The following is a 22708-nucleotide window of genomic DNA, read 5'->3' on the forward strand; positions in this document are numbered from 1 at the left end:
TAACCTAAGTGGCGCCACTCAGGTTTAACATTAGTCGGGTAAATAGCCAGGTATATAATTATCACCTGTCGTAGGATAACCTAAGTGGCGCCACTCAGGTTTAACATGAGTCGGGTAAATAACCAGGTATATAATTATCACCTGTCCTAGGATAACCTAAGTGGGGACACTCAGGTTTAACATTAGTCAGGTAAATAGCCAGGTATATAATTATCACCTGTCGTAGAATAACCTAAGTGGCGCCACTCAGGTTTAACATGAGTCGGGTAAATAACCAGGTATATAATTATCCCCTGTCCTAGGATAACCTAAGTGGCGCCACTCAGGCTTAACATTAGTCGGGTAAATAGCCAGGGATATAATTATCACCTGTCGTAGGATAACCTAAGTGGTGCCACTCAGGTTTAACATGAGTCGGGTAAATAACCAGGTATATAATTATCCCCTGTCCTAGGATAACCTAAGTGGCGCCACTCAGGCTTAACATTAGTCGGGTAAATAGCCAGGGATATAATTATCACCTGTCGTAGGATAACCTAAGTGGCGCCACTCAGGTTTAACATGAGTCGGGTAAATAACCAGGTATATAATTATCCCCTGTCCTAGGATAACCTAAGTGGCGCCACTCAGGCTTAACATTAGTCGGGTAAATAGCCAGGGATATAATTATCACCTGTCGTAGGATAACCTAAGTGGCGCCACTCAGGTTTAACATGAGTCGGGTAAATAACCAGGTATATAATTATCCCCTGTCCTAGGATAACCTAAGTGGCGCCACTCAGGTTTAACACTAGTCGAGTAAATAACCAGGTATATAATTATCACTTGTCCTAGGATAACCCTAGTGGGGACACTCAGGGTTAACATTAGTCAGGTAAATAACCAGGTATACAATTATCACCTGCCCTAGGATAACCCTAGTGGGGACACTCAGGTTTAACAGTAGTCAGGTAAATAACCAGGTATATAATTATCTCCTGTCCTAGGATAACCCTAGGGGGGACACTCAGGTTTAACATTAGTCAGGTAAATAAGCAGGTATACAATTATCACGTGTCCTAGGATAACCCTAGTGGGGATACTCAGGTTTAACATTAGTCAGGTAAATAACCAGGTATAAAATTATCACCTGTCCTAGGATAACCCTAGTGGTGCCACTCAGGTTTAACATTAGTCAGGTAAATAAGCAGGTATACAATTATCACGTGTCCTAGGATAACCCTAGTGGGGATACTCAGGTTTAACATTAGTCAGGTAAATAACCAAGTATACAATTATCACCTGACCTAGGATATAGTCAGGTGTAATACAATCAGGTAACCAGGCACATTACCACCTCCCTAGATCAGACAAAACCTGACTCGAAATTATACTCTCAGTCATTGTATTTATGTTTCAATGATAGTCACAATAACCTACACCAGGTATATAATTATCACCTGTCCTAGGATAACCTAAGTGGCGCCACTCAGGCTTAACATTAGTCGGGTAAATAGCCAGGGATATAATTATCACCTGTCGTAGGATAACCTAAGTGGTGCCACTCAGGTTTAACATGAGTCGGGTAAATAACCAGGTATATAATTATCACCTGTCCTAGGATAACCAAAGTGGCGCCACTCAGGTTTAACATTAGTCGGGTAAATAGCCAGGTATATAATTATCACCTGTCGTAGAATAACCTAAGTGGCGCCACTCAGGTTTAACATGAGTCGGGTAAATAACCAGGTATATAATTATCCCCTGTCCTAGGATAACCTAAGTGGCGCCACTCAGGGTTAACATTAGTCGGGGAAATAGCCAGGGATATAATTATCACCTGTCGTAGGATAACCTAAGTGGCGCCACTCAGGTTTAACATTAGTCGGGTAAATAACCAGGTATAAAATTATCACCTGTCCTAGGATAACCCTAGTGGTGCCACTCAGGTTTAACATTAGTCAGGTAAATAACCAGGTATACAATTATCACCTGACCTAGGATATACTCAGGTGTAATACAATCAGGTAACCAGGCACATTACCACCTCCCTAGATCAGACAAAACCTGACTCGAAATTATACTCTCAGTCATTGCATTTATGTTTCAATGATAGTCACAATAACCTACACCTCTTGGTCAAAGGTCAAATATGTGCAAAATTTAGACCATTGAAATATGTTCATGAATTCTGGAACAATAACTACATCACCTGCTGTGTGCTATATTTAGGCCACTATGACCTTCATCTCTTGGCCATTGAAATGTAAAGTAACAATACATATCTGTAGAAAAGGGTTAACATGTTTTGTTTAAAAAAAACAAATCTCTTTGTTCACAATAACTTGTGTTGAAAGTTGCATATATGAATTTGATAAAACAAAAATCTTTATTCTTTGTGTTGACAGATAGCCTTGTGGGAAGGGACACGCTACACCTTACAGTTCATCTTTCGCCATCGCCATGCCGACAAACAGCTACAACAGCCATCGTGGTCATCTGATCTTACAGTGCCTATAGACTTTGCAGGTCATCCTCCATGTATAAACGATTCATCCAACATGTATCAACATTCATATGAAGATTTTTAATCCTGTACCATTTCATCATGATGCATGAAATTATTTTTAGCCATCATCTCATGATATATTGTGACATATAAACTCATCCTGACATTTGTGTACTGTTCTGTTCTTGTGAAATTTTTCCTGATTTTATAAATCCGGTCAGTGCCGTTGAATCTGCAATTTCAGAAACACTAGTTGAATTTATGATATCTACAATTCAACTGGTTGAATGAATCATGCCTGCTGTTCATTCGGTTGAATATGACATTTCTGCAATTAACTGATTGAGCATGCATTCACATTAATGAAATATGGATTGAATACATTTTAACTGGTTGAATTGTCAATATCTTTGGTCCCATCTTGAGATGGAACCTAAAGTTGTGTTGAATATGCAGTTCAGCTGGTTGAATTACTTTTACAGTACGACTGGTTCTGAGGTTACACATGTTATTACAGGAACTTTAACTTATTAAACCCCTGAAGACATATTTGAACTTTTCCAATTCAAAGGTTGGAATAGTTCATTATGAAGTTTCAGGGGTATGCAGTTCCACTCTTACTATTCTAGTGTGACATAACAAGGATGAGTTCAGTTATTCAAGCCGGTAAACAAGCTCTATGTTAATTTTTTCTTTGATTTTAAATTGCAATGTTCACAAAACGTAATGGATAAATGTAAGCTTATGTAATCATGTACGGTATAACGTCAACCTTCTTTCTGTCGAGGAAAGAAGGACTAGAAACCAGATTGTTAACTGAATCGGGATCCATGGGGGATTTGCAATAGAAGTTGTTAATATATGATTTTGTAGATAGATTCCATATAGATTTGAGTTAAATCTTTTAAAGATAAGTTAATTTTGTAATAAGTGTACAGTTAATTCAAATACCTAACTATATGATAATATTTGCATGTTATGTTAAACATACTGAAAATGGTGTCAGAGATTGTCATGGAAGCAATTCTGGAATTCTTTGAAAAAAGTTTCAAGGAAAATCATCAAGGATTTATTTCATGATTGGTATATTCAACTAATCCCAGCTATTGGTCCTGTATGGGAGTCTGGAGTACATGGTTATTACGTGGAATGCCTTTTGCTGGGCTAACACAGATCTATAATTTAATTTAAGTGCCCACACGTAGTTATGCTTAATAAATTTCCAAATATACAGAGAAATTTATTGGTGAAAATTTGAGTGAATAGCTTACATTGATTGCAGATGAACAAACAATATTGATATGTTGCTTGAGTTGCACTTTAGCCTCTCTTGAGTCCTTTTAAGTTGCATTTTATTATTTTGAATGATCTTTGTTTTTTATATCATTATAAGCTACGGTATGTTAGGTTGTTCCTTAGGACCCTTGGCAGTGTGTCATAACATAGCAAGTCATGGATTTAGAGAACTTTTTATTTCGACTAAAACATGATGACAACTATGTTAATATAGATTATTGATAAGTATTTTTTCTATAGGGAATGAACTTGAAACAATGGCTTGTACATAGACTTCTTTGTTGAAAACTTAGTGAGGGCAGCTACTAATTAATGAAAGCTGGATGAACTCTGGGAGATAACTCTGTCAAATCCATAATTAAACTGAAGTGGATTTCTTTTTTGTCTCAAAGTTGCCATACTCACCAAATTTCCTCTTTCAATTAATAGAACATTAAAAAAAAATCGTAATCTATAAACCAGACTTTAAAGTCAATGAATGTGCTAGATATGTATTTCACTGTAGAATCAGGGGACATGAGTTATCTCCACTTGTCTTCGTCTATAAGTAGTCAAGGTTTCGATAGCCAATTGACATGGCAACAGGAGGTAAGGTGACTTATTTCCAGTAACAAGAGTGCTGTATCTTAATAATATTGTTAATCCTGTCTTTGCTGACAGTAATATGTTGCCATAGTGATTGCTTCCTTTCCTGCCCATTATGACCTCTGGATAGGATTTTTAAATGTCCTCATCGGTCCATACATTTCTAGATTTAGTCCATTTTGTGACCCTGAGGCACTTTGTGATTTATGCTGAGTAGTGAATAAAACAGCTGATTAGGATCCAAGTCATCAGAGTTCAAGGTCAAAGTTAGGACAATGACAGTTCAAGGTCAAAGTTAGGACAATGACAGTTCAAGGTTACTGTAAGGATTATAAGAGTTCAAAGTTAGAGTAACCTTTTTTTTCCATGTCAGATATTGAAGTTCCAGTTGTGTTTTATCAGTCATAGTGAAATCCTGATTGGTTTGCAATATTAGCAATTTGCTTACAAGGACATTACTATGTCAAGCAAACTGTCATGATACTGTTTTTGTAGTCACGCATTGAGTACCTGTTTTTTATGCTGTAGATCTTCTGAATATCTTGTTTCAGAAGTCTGAAATTTGTTTTATATTACTATTATTATTCGCTATTTAAGTTTCTTTTCGTAGAAAATTATTGCTCAAATGTTGTCTTGCTTTTATTATTAATCATTTATTTTCTGTTCTGTCTTAAGATAACCAATATGCAGTAATGGTGTCAAGTATAAACTTTTAATTCAAATGATCACTAGAAGGTGATGGCTACACTACTAATATCTAATGGACAAAAAAAAAGTGTGTCTTGAGTTTATCTCCCATTATTTAATGTGCCCGCACACAGTTTAATATTTCCTTGCTATTTTTGTTGAAATAAATAACAGACATTGTGCCAAAATTTATCATAATCGGAAAGAAAATGACAAAAATCGGACAGAAGATATTTATTTGGGATCATTACCGCATACTTGTGTTTCTGTAAGCCTTGAAAAGGCGCCTCTTCTTTAAATAACCAATGCATATTGATGAAGCCTAACATGGGCTCTCTTCTCGCAGTGTGGGGAAAGGGAGCTTACTGGTGAGGCTATATATAACAACTGTAGATCAATTTAATTTTTATTTGTACAAAATCACAAAATAAAATAATTTTTAACTTGTAGTTGTTGTCTTTGTTATGTCTTATTAAGATAATATATAGAAGCAGAAGCTTGAGGTCATAGAAATATTATATTTACCTGCCTGTTCATTTCAGTAATCTCTATAATACAATTCATACGTAAGTATCTCTGGGTTACTTTTCTCTCCTATATTCATCAAACTTGAGGAAATGCAAGTAAATCATATTTAGAAGAAAAAAATTGAGTTAACTGATACATTTTGCACGTTTACTGTATTTGATAAACTGTCTTTCAGAGTATTGCTTATTCAAGTGCATAGTACCTGTTTCAATGTACATGAAGATCTAATATAGTAAAAACATTATTACAAAATGTAAAACCATCGTTTGTTTACTAACTCATAGTACAGTAATGCTTGCTTATATAGCTCTGGATTCCTATTGTCCAATTCTCTGTTCCTGAATGGATCTGGATGTCAGTACTGGTCTAGTTACATCAATAGTTCTGCTGTCAATACTGGTCTAGGTACATCAATAGTTCTGGATGTCAGTACTGGTCTAGTTACATCAATAGTTCTGCTGTCAATACTGGTCTAGTTACATCAATAGTTCTGCTATTCAGTATGTATACGCTAGTTTTTCAGGATAGCGGGGGTTACTAATAAACTACCGGTACAAGATCATTTTTGATCTAATAAATACACAATACATGAATCTCGATCAAGGGTGTAGCTGGGATATAAATCTTGTGTAGGCACTTGAACAATTGACTGATAAATGTTTATATTTGTAGTTTAAGGCAATAGGTTGGTGTCACCATTTCTCAGTAGAATTTCAAATTTTCTAGTTATATTGCTTTGAAGTAAAGAATATTTTCGGCCACATTTTTTTTTTATACGTTGTCAGAATTTTTAGGATTTTAAATGGAAATTTAAGTAAAAAGGAGCGAATTTTTATGGGGGGAAAAAAGAAAAACCTTTTTTTGCAAAATAATGTCAATAAAAATGATACTGCCATAGATTAGTATTGTATCAATGTATGTCAATTTCATAAATGCTGAAATTGTGTAAAATTAATTATCTATAAATGATTAAAAATTGATTATTTTTTTTTATAATAAAACCATATACACATAGTAATTGCATGTAAGAGTTATCTTTCTTTAAAAACTTCATAGTCGTCAAATATGTAGCCGGTTCCCTGAAGTACAGAAAAATGGACACGTATGACTCGTTGATTAAAAAAAAAACGAATTAATGCCCGAGTTGCTTTGAAATACTTTAATATTGAGAGAACACCCTGTTCTGTCAATAAAAAACATACAATATTCATCACAACTCTAGACTCATTAGAATATGCGGAACTTGTGATACTGTCTCCCTACATGGATTTTCGACTAGGGATGTACTTCTATTTCCGTTTATCAATACACTCATTCGACCTTAACGACAATTGTTTTGAAGTTTAAATACAATCAGTTGACAAGTATACTGGCGGGCTTTTAGGTCACCTGAGCTTTAGCTTTTTTTCCGGGTCGATCAAAAATCCAATTTGGCCGCTAGGGCCAGCCATTTAAAAAAAAACTATTTCAAACTTATAAGTCAAGTTCTACTGGGCCAATCTAACTGAATCTTGGTAGGAATGATCAACTTATGTTCTTGACAAAGTGTTGTTATTTTTGGGGTCGATCAGAAATCCAAAATGGCTATCACAGCCGTCATTTTAAAAAAAAGAATTCTAACTTAAAGTCAAGTTCTATGGGGCCAATTTCACTGAAACTTGGTAGGAATGACCACCAATCTAGCTGAAACTTGGTAGGAATGATCAACTGATGTTCTTGACAAAGTGTTGTTATTTTTGGGGTCAATCAGAAATCCAATATGGCTGTCACAGACGCCATTTAAATAAACTATTTCTAACTTAAAGTCAAGTTCTATGGGACCAATTTCACTGAAACTTGGTAGGAATGATCAACTCATGGTCCTGGCAAACTTAACTTAAAGTTATTATTATCTCCACTTCATATTTCAACAACAAAAATAATACTGTATGACCCATGAGAACGCTAAGGCCCATGAGACCGCTAAGGCCCATGGGCCTCTTGTTTAATTTAATGAATGAGTGGTAATGATCTTAATACACTGTATGGCGATATTGGCAGGAGTTTTCAACTATTTCTCACCGACAATATCTTTTAAAATAATATATAAACGAATTGTTATCCAAAAAATTTAAACTAAATTCAACTTTTCATTGGTGGGAGGGTGGTTCCTAGTATCAAAGAGCCAACAAAGTTACAGTGTGAACTCAAAATCGATAAAATTGGGGGGAAATATGAACAAAGGCATGGAGACCCTTGAAAAATACAAGTAGAATAGGACCATGTGGCCTAGAAGGGTAAGCGTCTTCTGCGTCATCGATGACATACAGCATTTAAATCTAGGTAGTTCTGTTACGTCCTCGTCATGAGCATTTGGGAAGTGACAACAAAACCCCTATAATGAACATAATTAAAAAACATCGGCCTTCATATCACACAAAGAAATAGCCTATTTCACTATTACATGTAATTTATTATGGCGACCATAACACTTGCCAATAGACTACATTAATCTGCGTCTTCGGAAACTGTGCTGTCGGTAGTCGAAATCTGTGATATCAGGATGGTTGAAGAGCCAGTAGTTTCTTTAATTTCAAGCTCGAGAGGGTACATAAGCTCTACACAAGCTCGGGAGGGTACATAAGCTCTAACCAAGCTCGGGAGGGTACAAAAGCTCTACACAAGCTCGGGAGGGTACACAAGATCGATGTGGTCAATATATTTTTTGTTATTTAACAAGACAACACATCTCGCCGATAGGAATACCTACAGACTGCTCACTGATGGAACGTTTTGCTGAACTCGTCAACGATATTTTCAAATAGGAACACAAACATTCATCTATTTTAGTCTTTGTTGTGTTATTCACAAAATATGGTCCAAAACTATGTACAATCATACTTGTATATCGCAGTTCGCCACTCTTTTCGGAAAGAAAGTTCTCATAATAAAAGAACGAATGTGTTCCGTCTGTTTGGTATGACGAATGGAAGTTTAAAGGATGCATTTTTGAGAAGAGGATGGCATAACGGTTTGGTTGAAAAAGTTGTGTATAAGGATATTTGTAAAATTTCGGAATTAAATACAAACAGGGCAGGTCTGTATCCTTATCGTTAATGGGTAGAAGGAGAGATTGTAATACAGAAGCGTGATAAGCTAGTTTTTCGTTTGCGCAGACATAGATTAAAATATTAAATGCTTTGTCTGCAAAGTCAAATACATGCGAATTGTTGAGTGTGATTTGCACATCGGGGTCAGGAAATATATGCTTTGTGTTTTCCTTCCGGACTAAATCATCTTAATTACTTAAGAAACTAAGTACTTACAGGGTAGAGGCTGTCGTCCCATCGTGCAAGGAGAATGGTCACCTTGTCATGATCTGCAAGCCTACCCCCGACTGATATCCTATGCGTGCAATTTAAAGATTGACGCCTTACTTTGAGTAGCCTCGGAAGAGGAGACAGTTTCACTGTGAGAGGCATTCTATGACTGGGTCTCTGAACTTTTGATATTTAGAATTCTCGGGACCACAAACTTGTTCATCGTTGTGGCTTTGTCATTATTTTTAAAATAAGCTTGAAAGTTGTATAGCTCTTTCGTCTATTACAAGATTTTATGAGTGAAAAAAACCCAACTTAAACTTGTCTTTTCGTACTTTGTACTAGACCTATACAAAACGTCCTGGATATAGTATAATCTTTAAATTAAATGCATGCACATATTTGATTTTTCAACTACTTGAAATAACACTTACAAAAAAACAAACACTTGGCAAAACTATGTGTAGGCACGTGCCTACTCGAGCCTAAGGCAACTACGCTACTGTCTGATGGTGTAAAAACTACAATTTTCAAACAATATCTGACTTATCAATAGTTGTATGTACGTCCTTGTCCAGCTCAATGCTAACCTAATCTGTTTTGAGATGAATCTACTGTTGGTGTCGAAACTACATGCCAGTACTTGTAAATAACTAAAATGATAATATAAGATATCTTAAATAGAATAACTTGTGTTGAAAGTAAACGCATACCCCAAGAAAAAATCATAAAATGTTACTATTTCCGATTACAAAATAAAGTTAATTGAGTGGGTAAATATCATGCACATTTTTTTAACTCGAAAAACGTAGTACCATTTTTGGCATCTTATAATATCAGTTAAGTTTCAGTTGTTTGAGATATTGGAAATGTACACATTATTTTGGTCCGTTTGGTTACATCTTAGGTACACTTAATGATCAAATTGGTAGAATAAATATATGATTTATGGGTTTACGTCAATTACGTAAAACTTGAATGTTTGAAAATTCCTTTGTACGCCACCATCTTAAAACTTTTAGAAAAAGCGTGTATAATAAACAAGGTTAATGTATTAGTTTAGTTATATTAGAATAATAGCCGAGCCGTGGCTTACAAGTTCCTTTCTATTGACATATTTTTCCCACAATATTATTTATATAAGTCGTTTGAAATGTTCAGCCTATAGTGAAGCATACAGTCTTCAGTGTTCTCTTGGACACGGTTTAATGAAGAGAACATAATTATTTTTCATTACTAAACGTGACTACGAATTAAACAGGTGGAAAAGAACTCAGCGTATAGGTCCAGGCCGCGTAGCTTCCTTGTCTATAAAAAGATCAGTAAAAACAACCAGGAAGTCTAAAGACGTCACGGAATAATTGTCCTTATACACTGCACTGAAGAATTGTGTTACGCTTGAAATATTATACACGAAGGCGGTACATCCTCGGTTCTGAGGATAATCATTTTTTGTGAAAAGGAAATTAAAGTGTTTCTTTGAAGTTGTAATTTGACAACATTTCCCCAATCTGATGGGCTCCGAAAGTATTTCGTGTAAAAATCAATATTTTTACTTCCTCTGTAATCAGGTCCATTTCATTCGGCGATAATTTGTCAACTTTCTGTAAACATATTCTTTAAACGTTAACAATAAAGACTAAGAAATGTTAAAATTAAACAAAATTCTAATTGCATTAAAATTAGTATACTTTTTCACCGCCGAACAGAACGAGACGAATAATTGTTGTCCGAGTTCCAAACTGTATGCCATGATGATGCTCATCTATATCTATACCGGTATATGTATACATGTAAATGATTGACATAACATAATATAAAGCCCGCAATCCATCTACCAAAATTAGCACACACCCAGGTATAACTTTGGAATAGGATATATGTCGGTGCCAAGTTGAGTGTGACTGATTATATTTCTAACTAAAGTTGGATTACTTTGTACTTTGTTACCTTATTTTGCCTTTCTTATTTGCTTCCATAGTGGTTTGTTTTTCTGATATTTTGGATTACACCGTGATAATGTAATTCTATAATGTATAATAGGTGATGTCTGTTATGTTGTCCCTACCCTCACACAGAACAAAACCCCCAAAGAAACACAAGTAATAACAACACTGTCCCTCGTCCCCACCGAAAACACACACGTTATTTGAAGTTAATGATCTGTTTAATGTAGACACAAGTTGTAAGTAATATAAAAAAAATGATTACATTCAATAATAAAAGATAAACATTTTTCCTTTGGTATGATGAGTGAAAATAATTTTGTATTTTAAAATGTTGAATAGTTTATCATAGTAATTACCCATTATCCACTATTGTTTGTTATGGACTAAAATAGCATCTGTGATACAATATTTGTAATATTGTTTCATAGCTTGGATTTATCTCACCAAGTTAATACGATATCTTATACATATACTGGGTCAATTTCCGGAATACATGTTTAGTTGGTTCCAGCTGAACGGCAGTGTTCCGACCTATTTCAGACAAGCCATTAATATCCAAGTCCCTTGCCGTAAACCAAACATCTATGAACGCTGTGACATCTGATTGCATATGCTTCATTTTTATTGTACTTTTCAAACCGTACGATACACAGATCAGACTATTTATATACACAATCGGTGCGTTATTCGATCGCCACCGGTTTGTAACTCTATAATAGATATACATGTGTTAGTTTACTTGTGCGATTTTCTTCTATTTTGTTTCACGAACATTCTGTACTATTTCAGCATCTGAACAATCGCTAAACTAAGAACACGCATTCCATTCGGGGAAAAAACGCAGCTCAATGGAAATCTGAAGACGATGTCAACTTCAGATCGAGGCAAAAATAAAGCTGTCTTTTTGGTCAGCAACTTCAGAAGGTCAATTTGTTCTTTTTATTGACAAGGAGACCAGCTGAATTTCTTCATTACGAGGTTCAATGAAGCGGTCACTGGGATATGAACTCAATCTATGTGTATGATACAGCGACTGGATGTAGATATCTAGTATAGGTTTACCGTTACGAGATATACTTTCTCGGTGTTGATTCGTATCATTTGTTTACATGTGTGGCATAGATATTTTCGCCTGCTTTCCTTGTATTAGATAAGTGCTCTTTCCTCTTCTTATTCGGCATTTCATAACTGTCAAAATTATACTTTCCGAAATCTGTAAATCCCTCTGCGCGACTCTTCCGAAAGTCGTCTGTTCCTCTATTTCTTGACTTTCCTAAGTCACCGTCATCCCATTGGGGGAAATTCCAGTCGTTATCCGTTCCCGAAGGTTTGGGTGAATGTTTCTCCGCGCCAAATGTTCGATCCCTGTTGTAATCATCTGACTGCCACTTCCGGCTTTTGCCAAGGTTGTCCACTTCCCACTGGCCTGGCTTCTTCACACGATCGTCCTCCCAATCTGTCCTGTTCTCTCTTATTTCATCAGCATGCTTATAGCGACTTTTCCTCAAGTCATCTGCGTACCATCTTCGATTTTTTTCGTCGTCGTTTGCCTCACTCTTCAGGTGTTTATCGTACTGGTCCGGTGACCTTCTCTGATCTACCTCAGGTCCAAGTCCCCGAGTTCTTCTGAAATCAGCGTCATCCTTGGTAGAAAATTCATCTTTTGTCGACGAAACGTCCTGTTCCGATTTGGCAATGGCATTTGACATTGTCTCAAGAAATTCCGAAACATTGGCATTCATTGATGTCTTTGCTCTTGGTATTCCAAAAACAAAGTACATATTTTCCGGAAGAATGTTAAAATGTTGAACGCCATGTCCTTTTGCACCATATTCGTTTTGGAGTCGTCTGCCATTTGTGTCACTTGCAGGGTCAACTATTACGGAAGTAACCATACTGTCCATAGGAAGATCTAATCGTCTTGTAAATTCTTTGTTGGAATCCCTTTCTTTTCGGACTTCTTGTGATATTTCACGGTTGACCCAAAGTCTAAACATTGTCCACCTATGGATTTTATCCTTTCCCATGCCGTCGGTTGAGTTTTGCACTATCGGGGCATCCATTGGATCTTCCTAAAACGAACAAGGTAATTGTTGATGTAGGACATCTGGCGGATGTACGAGGCTAATATAAACTAGATATACCAAACAACCTACTGGTTAGTACTATACATTGTCGAAGCAATAATGATGACCACCGCATATATTCTATAACATTACTGGCAGTTTTTACGATACCTTGTTTATCTAAACAACTGACAGTACGTATGATAGTGTCGCTTTATTGAGATATACGTTGAGGTTTCATTCAATACCAACGTTTTTTAGAGACTTTAGTTATCAATAGAGATACCTATTTGGATTTCCTTCGATAGTCACTGTTATTTTGAGACCTTGGTTATCTAAAGACACATTGGGGTTTCATTCAATTCCGACGGTCATTTGGAGATTTTGGTTATCTATGAAGATACCCATTGGGATTTCCTTCAATACTCGCTGTTATTTTGAGACCTTGATTATCGAGAGAAACATTCATTGGTATTCCCTGTATCTTACATTGAGCTACTTTCTAATTATCGAGACAGCCACCGATACTTTCAATTAGTATCATATCTTGAACAGCCAATTTCTAACCTATGCAAATGTAGCATTATATACGCTCGCATACCTTAGATTGGAATTTGCTGGGTTCTGGGTGTTGCGCATGCGCAACACGCGTTCCTCTTATGTTCTTATTTACAAAATCTGCCTTTTGTGGGACCGGATTGGATTCCTCGTACTTTCTGCCGTTTTGAATGTCGTCTGCCTGTTCACGATACGTTTTTCCGTCAGGCAGGACTCGGTAGGTAACAGCTCTCTGAAAACAAATGAAAGAGTTTATTGAAACGTTAATGATATATGAGGTAACATGTCGATATTTAAGACGACGTCACCGTAACCATGAATGGTGTTCTTACAATGTTTAAAAGTTTCAGGTTACGCTAAACTATCTGTCATCATTTTTGTTTAAAACGAAAAATGACTTTAAACAAAATTGCTTTTTCATACTTGTTTTGGCTTATGTAGCCTTTCTTCTTAATATAACATTTAAATTGAGCATCAGGTACACGCTTACTTAACCATTATACAGTTTTCATTAAACAAAAATACAGTTTGTTCAATTACGATTTACAATGATTCGTAAAAAAAAAGTGGTACCAATATATTAAGTCGCAAGATTAAAATGTAAACTTTAATTTATATAACAACGATTATGAAACAGATTATTTCAACTGGTATCAATCACTCACGTTTCCCCGGATGTTAGCGCGCGTGGGGTCTTAATGTGAGAGGAAACCGAAGTACCCGAAGAAAGTCCAGGTGGTTGGGCATGTGAATCTTACTCGGACCGCCTTGGTAAAAGGCTGGTGCGTTATCCATTGTCTTAACTCTATGCATATTCCAGTCGGACACAATTACGAATTATCAGTAACTTTTGTATAAGACAATATAAAATTTAGAAATACGTTAAGAAAATGTCACTTCACTGTCATATAACCTCTCAAACTCATCAATTTCTCTTTACATCATTCGCATAATCACAAAAAATATTTTCAATAAAAAGTCTAAAGATTTTTTTTTCAATTAAGTGTGGACGTGTCTCAACAAGGATATCCGATACATAACATTCCACAAATAAAACTTAATACGGTGGTGTCTATTTCTGATGACATAAGACACAAATATTCCTGAATAGAGAACAATGCCTAGCTTTTGTACCCGTCCTCTGCAGCTGAAGGGTATATATTCGAAATCAAGTTACCCAGGTATCACACGACAACCTAAGTCGATGAAGGCCATACCCACTACGCCAACCAAAACCAGAACACGTCCTACTATGCTTTTTATCTACACTGTTTAAATTAGCAAACACAACCTTATAACGGGGTCCATTCTCAATGACCGATACATTAACTCTTTCGTCATGTATGCAGCACGTGTTACTATGGAGTGATGCGTGTAAAATGAGACTCGTACGACCTGATTGTGTCATTCTGGATCTACGCATACATTGCTTAGTAAAATATCTGTAGTTCGTTATATCTTTAGCAATACAGTGTGTAGTTACGGAGAAGAAGGTTAAGAAATGGAAATGAAACCTTCGAAAACAGCACCCAGAACTAATTGTTACCTAACACGAATGGCAATAATCACAAAAGGACATCACTTACTACTGTAAATCAACATAAAAAATAAGAGAGTAGATCATTAACAACGCTGTAGAAAAAGTGACCCTGTTGTTTTGAAATCAAATGTACAGTGACTTCATCTATTACTCACATATTTACCGGTACCTTAATATGACACAGATACATTGTCTTTCTATGGGATATCGACTATAACTTCCTACATGTCTCCCGTTAAATAAAATACCTTTAACTTAGGAAGACATCTACTTATGTTGCATTTACTTGGTTTATGGGAAATTTGCTGTAGTTTCCCCATGACTTACGGCTAGTATGATCCTTTCTATGGAAAATTCGCTGTACCTTCCCCATGACTTACGGCTAGTATGGCGCACTGTCCTTTCTATGGAAAATTCGCTGTACCTTCCCCATGACTTACGGCTAGTATGAAACATTGTCCTTTCTATGGGGAATTTGCTGTAGCTTCCCCATGACTTACGGCTAGTATGGCACATTGTCCTTTCTATGGGGAATTCGCTGTAGCTTCCCTCATAACTTACGGCTAGTATGGCACATTGTCCTTTCTATGGGGAATTCGCTGTACCTTCCCCATGACTAACGGCTAGTATGAAACATTGTCATTTCTATGAGGAATTCGCTGTAGCTTCCCCCATAACTTACGGCTAGTATGAAACATTGTCCTTTCTATAAGAAATTCTCTGTACCGTCTTTCATAACATATGGGTAGTATGACATTTTGTGTATCTATGAGACATATGCTATAACTCCCTCCATGACTTCATGTCAGTATGACACACTGTCTCTAGGCTATGGGGACACACACTTCAGTTTCCTACTTGACTTACCGTAGCATGATTTATTGTGTATCATCTATGAGAAACTATCTGGCCCTTACCGAATGATTTACGGCTAGTAAGAGATGTTTTCTTATTGATGGTGATTATTCTTTCTTATCAATGGGACAAGAACTAAAACTACTTTCCTGACTTATCACTACCCTGACTTATTCTCTGTGATCTATGCAACATTCACTTTAAATTCCTTTAGTAATTCCAGGTAGTCTTTTATATGGTGACATACCTGTGGCAGTATTTCGTTTGGTTCTGGTTGTTGCACGTGCGTTACACGCGTTCCTCTTATGTTCCGATCGTGTGGGAAAACGTGCGGTTTTGTTGGGTCTACAACATCTCGGTTTCGTTGGTGACTGGCTTGCTCATACTTCCTGTTATACTGTTCGTCGTCTGACTGATCACGATATGTTTTACCGTCAGATTGGACTCGGTAGGTAGCAGGTCTCTGAAAACACATAGATCTAATAACGTATTTATAGAAACCAACGAACAAGATGCTTTAGGGTATACCCTAAACTGTTTACGGCAGTCAGTCGGGTTAATAACGCTCTACAAATATATCTTGATATGTTAGAATCCTGATCTGATGACAATGTAGACCTACATTGCGTGTCTATTTATTTTACCTGTCCCTTTCAAAAGAACAGTGGCTATTCGGATAGTCACGTGACCCAGGTATTAAGTAACACTACACGTCAGTGGATGACATTCACACCACATTAAGCGCAGACTGGGTATTCCCATCCTACGTGGTGCAGATACCTTGACGATACCTGTCTACATTACACAGATTATCATGGGTTCTCATCACTACATGAATACTCATGGATTCTTATGAATTCATAAAGTCAATTAACACAATATTACCTTTCACAGTAAACAGTAATCATAGCACACGGTTAGGTTATCCAGGTTGCGTATTTAATAATGAGTGACATCACATTGTAAAGGATGTCCACTCTCATTGACCAATATTTATACATACGGGAGCTCTTCAACACTAAGCAATATATAAACTTTGTCATTGGATGTACTGTGTTGTTACACATTATATATACATGTAAAACTGGAACAAGTAAGACCTGATAGGTTCAATTTGGATCTAAACCACACAGATGGAAATGTCGTCATTAGTCAGATATTAACAGATATTTGTTATGTCTACAACGGTAGAGTGTGTAGGTAGAGAGTAGAAAGATAATATTTAGAAAACGAGCATGCGAAAAAGCACCCAAGCCTAATGACTATTCCAACCACATGGTGAGAATACAAAAGAACACAACTGAATGAAAAGAACGAATCTCAAAAAAGATCTTAAATGACGATATTTTCCTTCTGTAAATATATAGTAAAGTAATAATACTTGTCCTTAGGATATGGTGTAATAAGATCAATTGTCCTTCTGTATATAGTAAAGTAAGATACATTATCCTGCGTATATTGTATAATAAGATCAATTGTCTTAGTATATTTTGTTGTAATATCAATTTTCCTTCTATATATAGTAAAGTAAGATCAATTGTTCTTGGGATATGGTGTAGTAAGATCAATTGTCATTAGTATATTGTGTAGTAAGATCAAGTGTTCTTAGTTTATTGTGTTGTAAGATCAATTTTCCTTCTTTATATAGCAAAGTAAGATCAATTGTCCTTGGGATATGGTGTAGTAAGATCAATTGTCCTTGGGATATGTTGTAGTAAGATCAATTGTCCTGAGTATATTGTGTAGTAAGATCAATTGTCCTTAGTATATTGTGTAGTAAGACCAATTGTCCTTCTGTATATAGTAAAGTAAGAAAGATTATCCTGAGTATAGTATGTAATAACATCGTTTGTCGTAGTATATGGTGTAGTAAGATCAATTTTCTTCTGTATATAGTAAAGTAAGATCAATTGTTCTTATTATATTGTGTAGCAAGATCAAGTTCTCTTCTGTATATAGTAAAGTAAGATCAATTGTCCTTGGGATATGGTGGAGTAAGATCAATTGCCCTTAGTATATGGTGTAGTAAGATCAATTGTCCTTCTGCATATAGCAAAGTAAGATTAAATTATCCTGAGTATATTGTGTAATAATATCAATTGTCTTCGTATATTGTGTTGTAAGATCAATTTTCCTTCTATATATAATAAAGTAAGATCAATTGTACTTGGGATATGGTGTAATAAGATCAATTGTCCTCAGAATATTGTGTAGTAAGATCAAGTGTCCTTAGTATATGTTGTAGTTAGACCAATTGTCCTTCTGTATAAAGTAAAGTAAGATCAATTGTCCTTGGAATATGGTGTAGTAAGATCAAATGTCCTTAGTATATTGTGTAGGAAGATCAATTGTCCTTAGTATATGGTGTAGTAAGACCAATTGTCCTTCTGTATATAGTAAGGTAAGATAGATTATCCTGAGTACAGTATGTAATAACATCAATTGTCTAAGTATATTGTGTAGTAAGATCAATTTTTCTTCTGTATATAGTAAAGTAAGATCAATTGTCCTTGGGATATTGTGTAGTAATATCAATTGTCCTTAGTATATGGTGTAGTAAGATCAATTGTCCTTCTGTATATAATAAAGTAAGATTAAATTATCCTGAGTATATTGTGTAATAATATCAATTGTTTTCGCATATTGTGTGGTAAGATCAATTTTCCTTCTATATATAGTAAAGTAAGATCAATTGTCCTTGGGATATGGTGTAGTAAGATCAATTGTCTTAGTATATTGTGTAGTAAGATCAATTGTCCTTAGTATATAGTGTAGTAAGATCAATTGTCCTTAGTATATTGTGTAGTAAGATCAATTGTCCTTAGTATATGGTGTAGTAAGACCAATTGTCCTTCTGTATATAGTAAGGTAAGATAGATTATCCTGAGTATAGTATTAAATAACATCAATTGTCTTAGTATATTGTGTAGTAAGATCAATTTTTCTTCTGTATATAGTAAAGTAAGATCAATTGTCCTTGGGATATTGTGTAGTAAGATCAATTGTCCTTAGTATATGGTGTAGTAAGATCAATTGTCCTTCTGTATAACGTAAAGTAAGATTAAATTATCCTGAGTATATTGTGTAAAAATAGTATAATGGTGTAGTAAAATCAATTGTCTTAGTATATTGTGTAGTAAGATCAATTGTCCTTAGTATATTGTGTAGTAAGATCAATTGTCCTTAGTATATGGTGTAGTAAGATCAATTGTCATTAATATAATGGTGTAGTAAAATAATTGTCTTAGTATATTGTGTAGTAAGATCAATTGTCTTTAGTATATTGTGTAGTAAGATCGATTGTCATTAGTATATTTTGAAGTAAGAACCATTGTCCTTCTGCATATAGTAAAGTAGGATCAAGTGTCCTCCAGTAGATGATGTTGTATGATAAATTGTCGTATCTATGTAAACAATCTACAAGAACAATCAAATCAATGCATATGTAGCCCTTTGTTAGGTAACATACCTGTGACTGTATTTTGATTGGCTCAGTGTATTTCACGTTCATGGTACGCGTTCCCCTTATGTTTCTATCTTGCGTTGTCGATGGGTTCACAACATCTCGGTTATGTGGAAGATTGACTTGTTCATATTTTCTGTCATTCTGGTCGTTGTTTATCTCTTCACGATAGGTATTACCGTCAGGGTTGACTCGGTATGTCACATGTCGCTGGCAAAACATGATAACATAGTATGATATATTTACTGAAATCAGTGAAACAAGCTTTAACTTTTGTATGGACTAAAATGTTCTCACCACAAAAAACAGTTGGATGTATAACGGTCTACAAATGAATCTTATTTGATCTGATAATTAACTGATAATTTCATGGAGAGAGCACACTATATATTTCTTGTATCCCTCTTCCTAAACAGAACAATGTCTACTCGGAATCACGTGACCCTAACAAGGACAAACCGTTGATGTTTTTCTAAACTTCAACACGCGAAGTCGGGAACACGACAGAACCTTTAGTCGTTAATGATAACGGATATTTAACATTCCAGGATAATTACATGCATTTAATGTTGAGTGACGTCACAATCAACATTTAAAATCTGTCATTGTATACAAGACGTACCGATAAGCAGGTATTTATGTAATAATACAATAACATAACCAGCTTGTCATCGTAAATGGGAGTCATTCCTCAAAACAGTTGTGGACTAATGTTCCATATTGAGAGGGAAAAGTGTCACATTAACTACTAGTTGGTGGAGGAAAACAGCTATAATCATATAAAAACCTTTATCACACTCAAACTAAAGCCATATGTTTAACATAATGTCTTTATATTCATGAATCCCATCGACCCCAACATTTTCGTTTTACCGGACATTTCATCACCTCCAACTCTGGAAAATATACGGTTTACCCAGTGCTACATACAATTAAAGAAACCATTCAGGTATGTGTTTTAAATAAAGTCGCACCGAAAGTCCCTCAACAGAGACGAGAGGCAAGGCTTCTCTTCTGTATACCAATGACTAATGTTGTCATATCGCATCTTATTGATTCCAATAGACTCACGACCAAATAATTCAGTCGAAATATACACAGATACATATACCTCACTTTACTATTGTCAAATTTTAAAGAATATTTTTCCCACCTCTGTGTCTGTTCTTTAAATCGGTTTTATCTCTTTCACACTAATTTGCGTTGCTATATATACACTTTTGGTCTGTTTAAATAGGTAAATAAACGTTTTCTATTTTTTTAAATCATCTCTAAAAAGATATGGATCATTTCTACTATACAACGAAAACAAAATTAAGTCAAATCTCTCTGAAAGTACCTGTTCCGGGTAAGTGGGAGGCCTTTGGTGGTCATCCATTCCTTTCTGATAAGGACGAAACCCTGACTGAAAGAAAGAAAATAGAAAATAAAAGTATTACATAGGGTTTTTGACGGGGGCATCACCAGTTATTCATATATAACACCAAACACGTGTCAGAAGATCGCATGTAGGGCGTTATAACTTTTGACACATTCATTAACGCTTAATGTACATAAATCCAACTCTGACATCCTTTAAAGGGGTATATCTACATGAAACTGTAAAAGAAGCATTACATAGCAATTGACATAAGACTGTAGAAAGGAGAACTATTAATACCTTTGTGATAACATGATAATCCTTCGCTTTATTGGGAAATAAATAAATAAATATAAGATTCGTTTAACTATGGATTAACGTTACATTTCAACACTTATGGGACGCGAACTCTCGATTGCAGACACTATCCAGTTTCAATAACAATATAAACTCCATTGTACGAGGTAATAAGTATGTTATCTGATCACACACACCAGAAGACAGTCGTTGGCGACATTTACGTCAATAGCTACGTGTAATACGAGCGTATGATATCAGACACCCCATGGTTACTTTGGGTTGCCTAACAAGTCAACTAAGATATAATATCATTTAGGTTTAGAAATAACATGAATTATGAATTTAGGACGACTCGTAACCTGTTTATCGTCAGTCAATCATTGTACAAGCTTGGTGTGTTGTCAATGTTCGGCTATTTAAGCACAATTTATAAACGCACACTGTTTAGAATATATAGATGTTAAAAAATACATTCATTACAAATTAATTATATTTTGTCAAAACCTGTTTAACTAAAATATACCCTATGGAATATGATTCGGCTCAGTGCATATGGTGAGTCATGCCGGATAAGTTAAAGCTATCAATAGTGTTTCTACAGTCTGTATTTTTACAACAGTCTATGTTATGCAGGGACACTGTACACTGTTTCGTCCGTGCATGCAGAAGTTTCCCACGATTCCTATCAAAATTTTCTCTATTTCGTATATACCCCACATCCTTGAACTGTTCTACACCCTGAATATCTCCATGTATATAATTATCACAGTATAATCATCAGTTTGTCTGGGGTAAAACGTAATCCGAATACTCACAACACAACCTACATTTCAAGTCATTATGGTTTATCCCGGTGTACTTTTCCAAACCAGATTCATTATAATCTTATAATTTTTATTTAAAGATTGTCAACCTAAACTGTTTCTGACTCATCGGTCAGTGTTATCATTATGATAAGGAAGCTTAAATATCATATCTTTTTCATCGATGCTGTTTACATTTCTGACCATAGACATGCATTTTGATTTAAAGTACAAACTACGTAGCAATGTCAGGCCAACATTAGCCAATATTCCACGGATAACGAGTATTACGAGTGATTGACAACTGTTTACAAATTTGTATTCTCCATAAATGATTGAATAATTCCCATACATTTATCTTGAATTTGATATATTTTTCGTTAAAATATCTGTAGACGTACCTTGCCAAATGCATTCCTTCCTGCCATGCCGTTGTACACCCGATGCTGTCTAAAGCTTCCTGCTGTAGATTTGCTTCAAATAAAAACAGATTTAAATGTAGAGACTATCAGGTTTCACCACCTTACCTGTGTTTACCTGTATCGTCACGGTCTGTAAACCCACAACACAAACACAGGTGCCAGATCGTACTAGCTAAGTACAACCGGTTTGATTTTTTTCTATTAAAAGGAAAGTGAAGTAAAACTTAAAATAAAATATTAAGCAGTTTCTTTAATAATCTAAAACATCAGTAGATCTAGATGCTAGTGCTAATATGCTCAGTAAAGTAATATTCAAATGTGAGTAAATTACTCAGATACGACCATTGTAGAACGACCACAGTATGATTCATAAAATGCAAAGCTTAGGAAATAAATATCGGGACCTCAACACTTAAATAACTATCACTTTTTCATTGCTGATTTTGTTTTGATTTTTTAATCTTGAATATTTTTACCTTACTATTGGATCGATTTTATCAAATTTCACT

At 35.4% G+C, this 22708-nt stretch overlaps 1 protein-coding gene and 1 long non-coding RNA gene across 2 annotated transcripts; one reads left to right on the forward strand and one right to left on the reverse strand.

Annotated features, from left to right (window-relative positions):
- The first annotated feature begins 1885 nt into the window (after positions 1 to 1885).
- LOC110442162 lies at positions 1886 to 5505 on the forward strand. The gene is made up of 2 exons (XR_002461988.1): positions 1886 to 1944; positions 2388 to 5505. It is a non-coding gene; the product is annotated as an uncharacterized LOC110442162 (long non-coding RNA).
- A 5503-nt stretch (positions 5506 to 11008) lies between these two features.
- Positions 11009 to 22284, reverse strand: LOC110442166. Its single transcript, XM_021485636.1, has 6 exons — positions 22179 to 22284; positions 20654 to 20719; positions 19321 to 19524; positions 16099 to 16314; positions 13500 to 13688; positions 11009 to 12904 (listed from the first exon to the last, which is right to left on the reverse strand). Exons 1-6 carry the CDS (start codon positions 22203 to 22205, stop codon positions 11930 to 11932), a joined length of 1677 nt encoding a protein of 558 aa, XP_021341311.1. The 5' UTR covers positions 22206 to 22284; the 3' UTR covers positions 11009 to 11929.
- Positions 22285 to 22708: the final 424 nt, after the last annotated feature.

Source organism: Mizuhopecten yessoensis, unplaced genomic scaffold (genome assembly GCF_002113885.1).
Source record: "Mizuhopecten yessoensis strain PY_sf001 unplaced genomic scaffold, ASM211388v2 scaffold716221, whole genome shotgun sequence".
In the NCBI taxonomy this organism is placed as follows: Eukaryota; Metazoa; Mollusca; class Bivalvia; order Pectinida; family Pectinidae; genus Mizuhopecten; species Mizuhopecten yessoensis.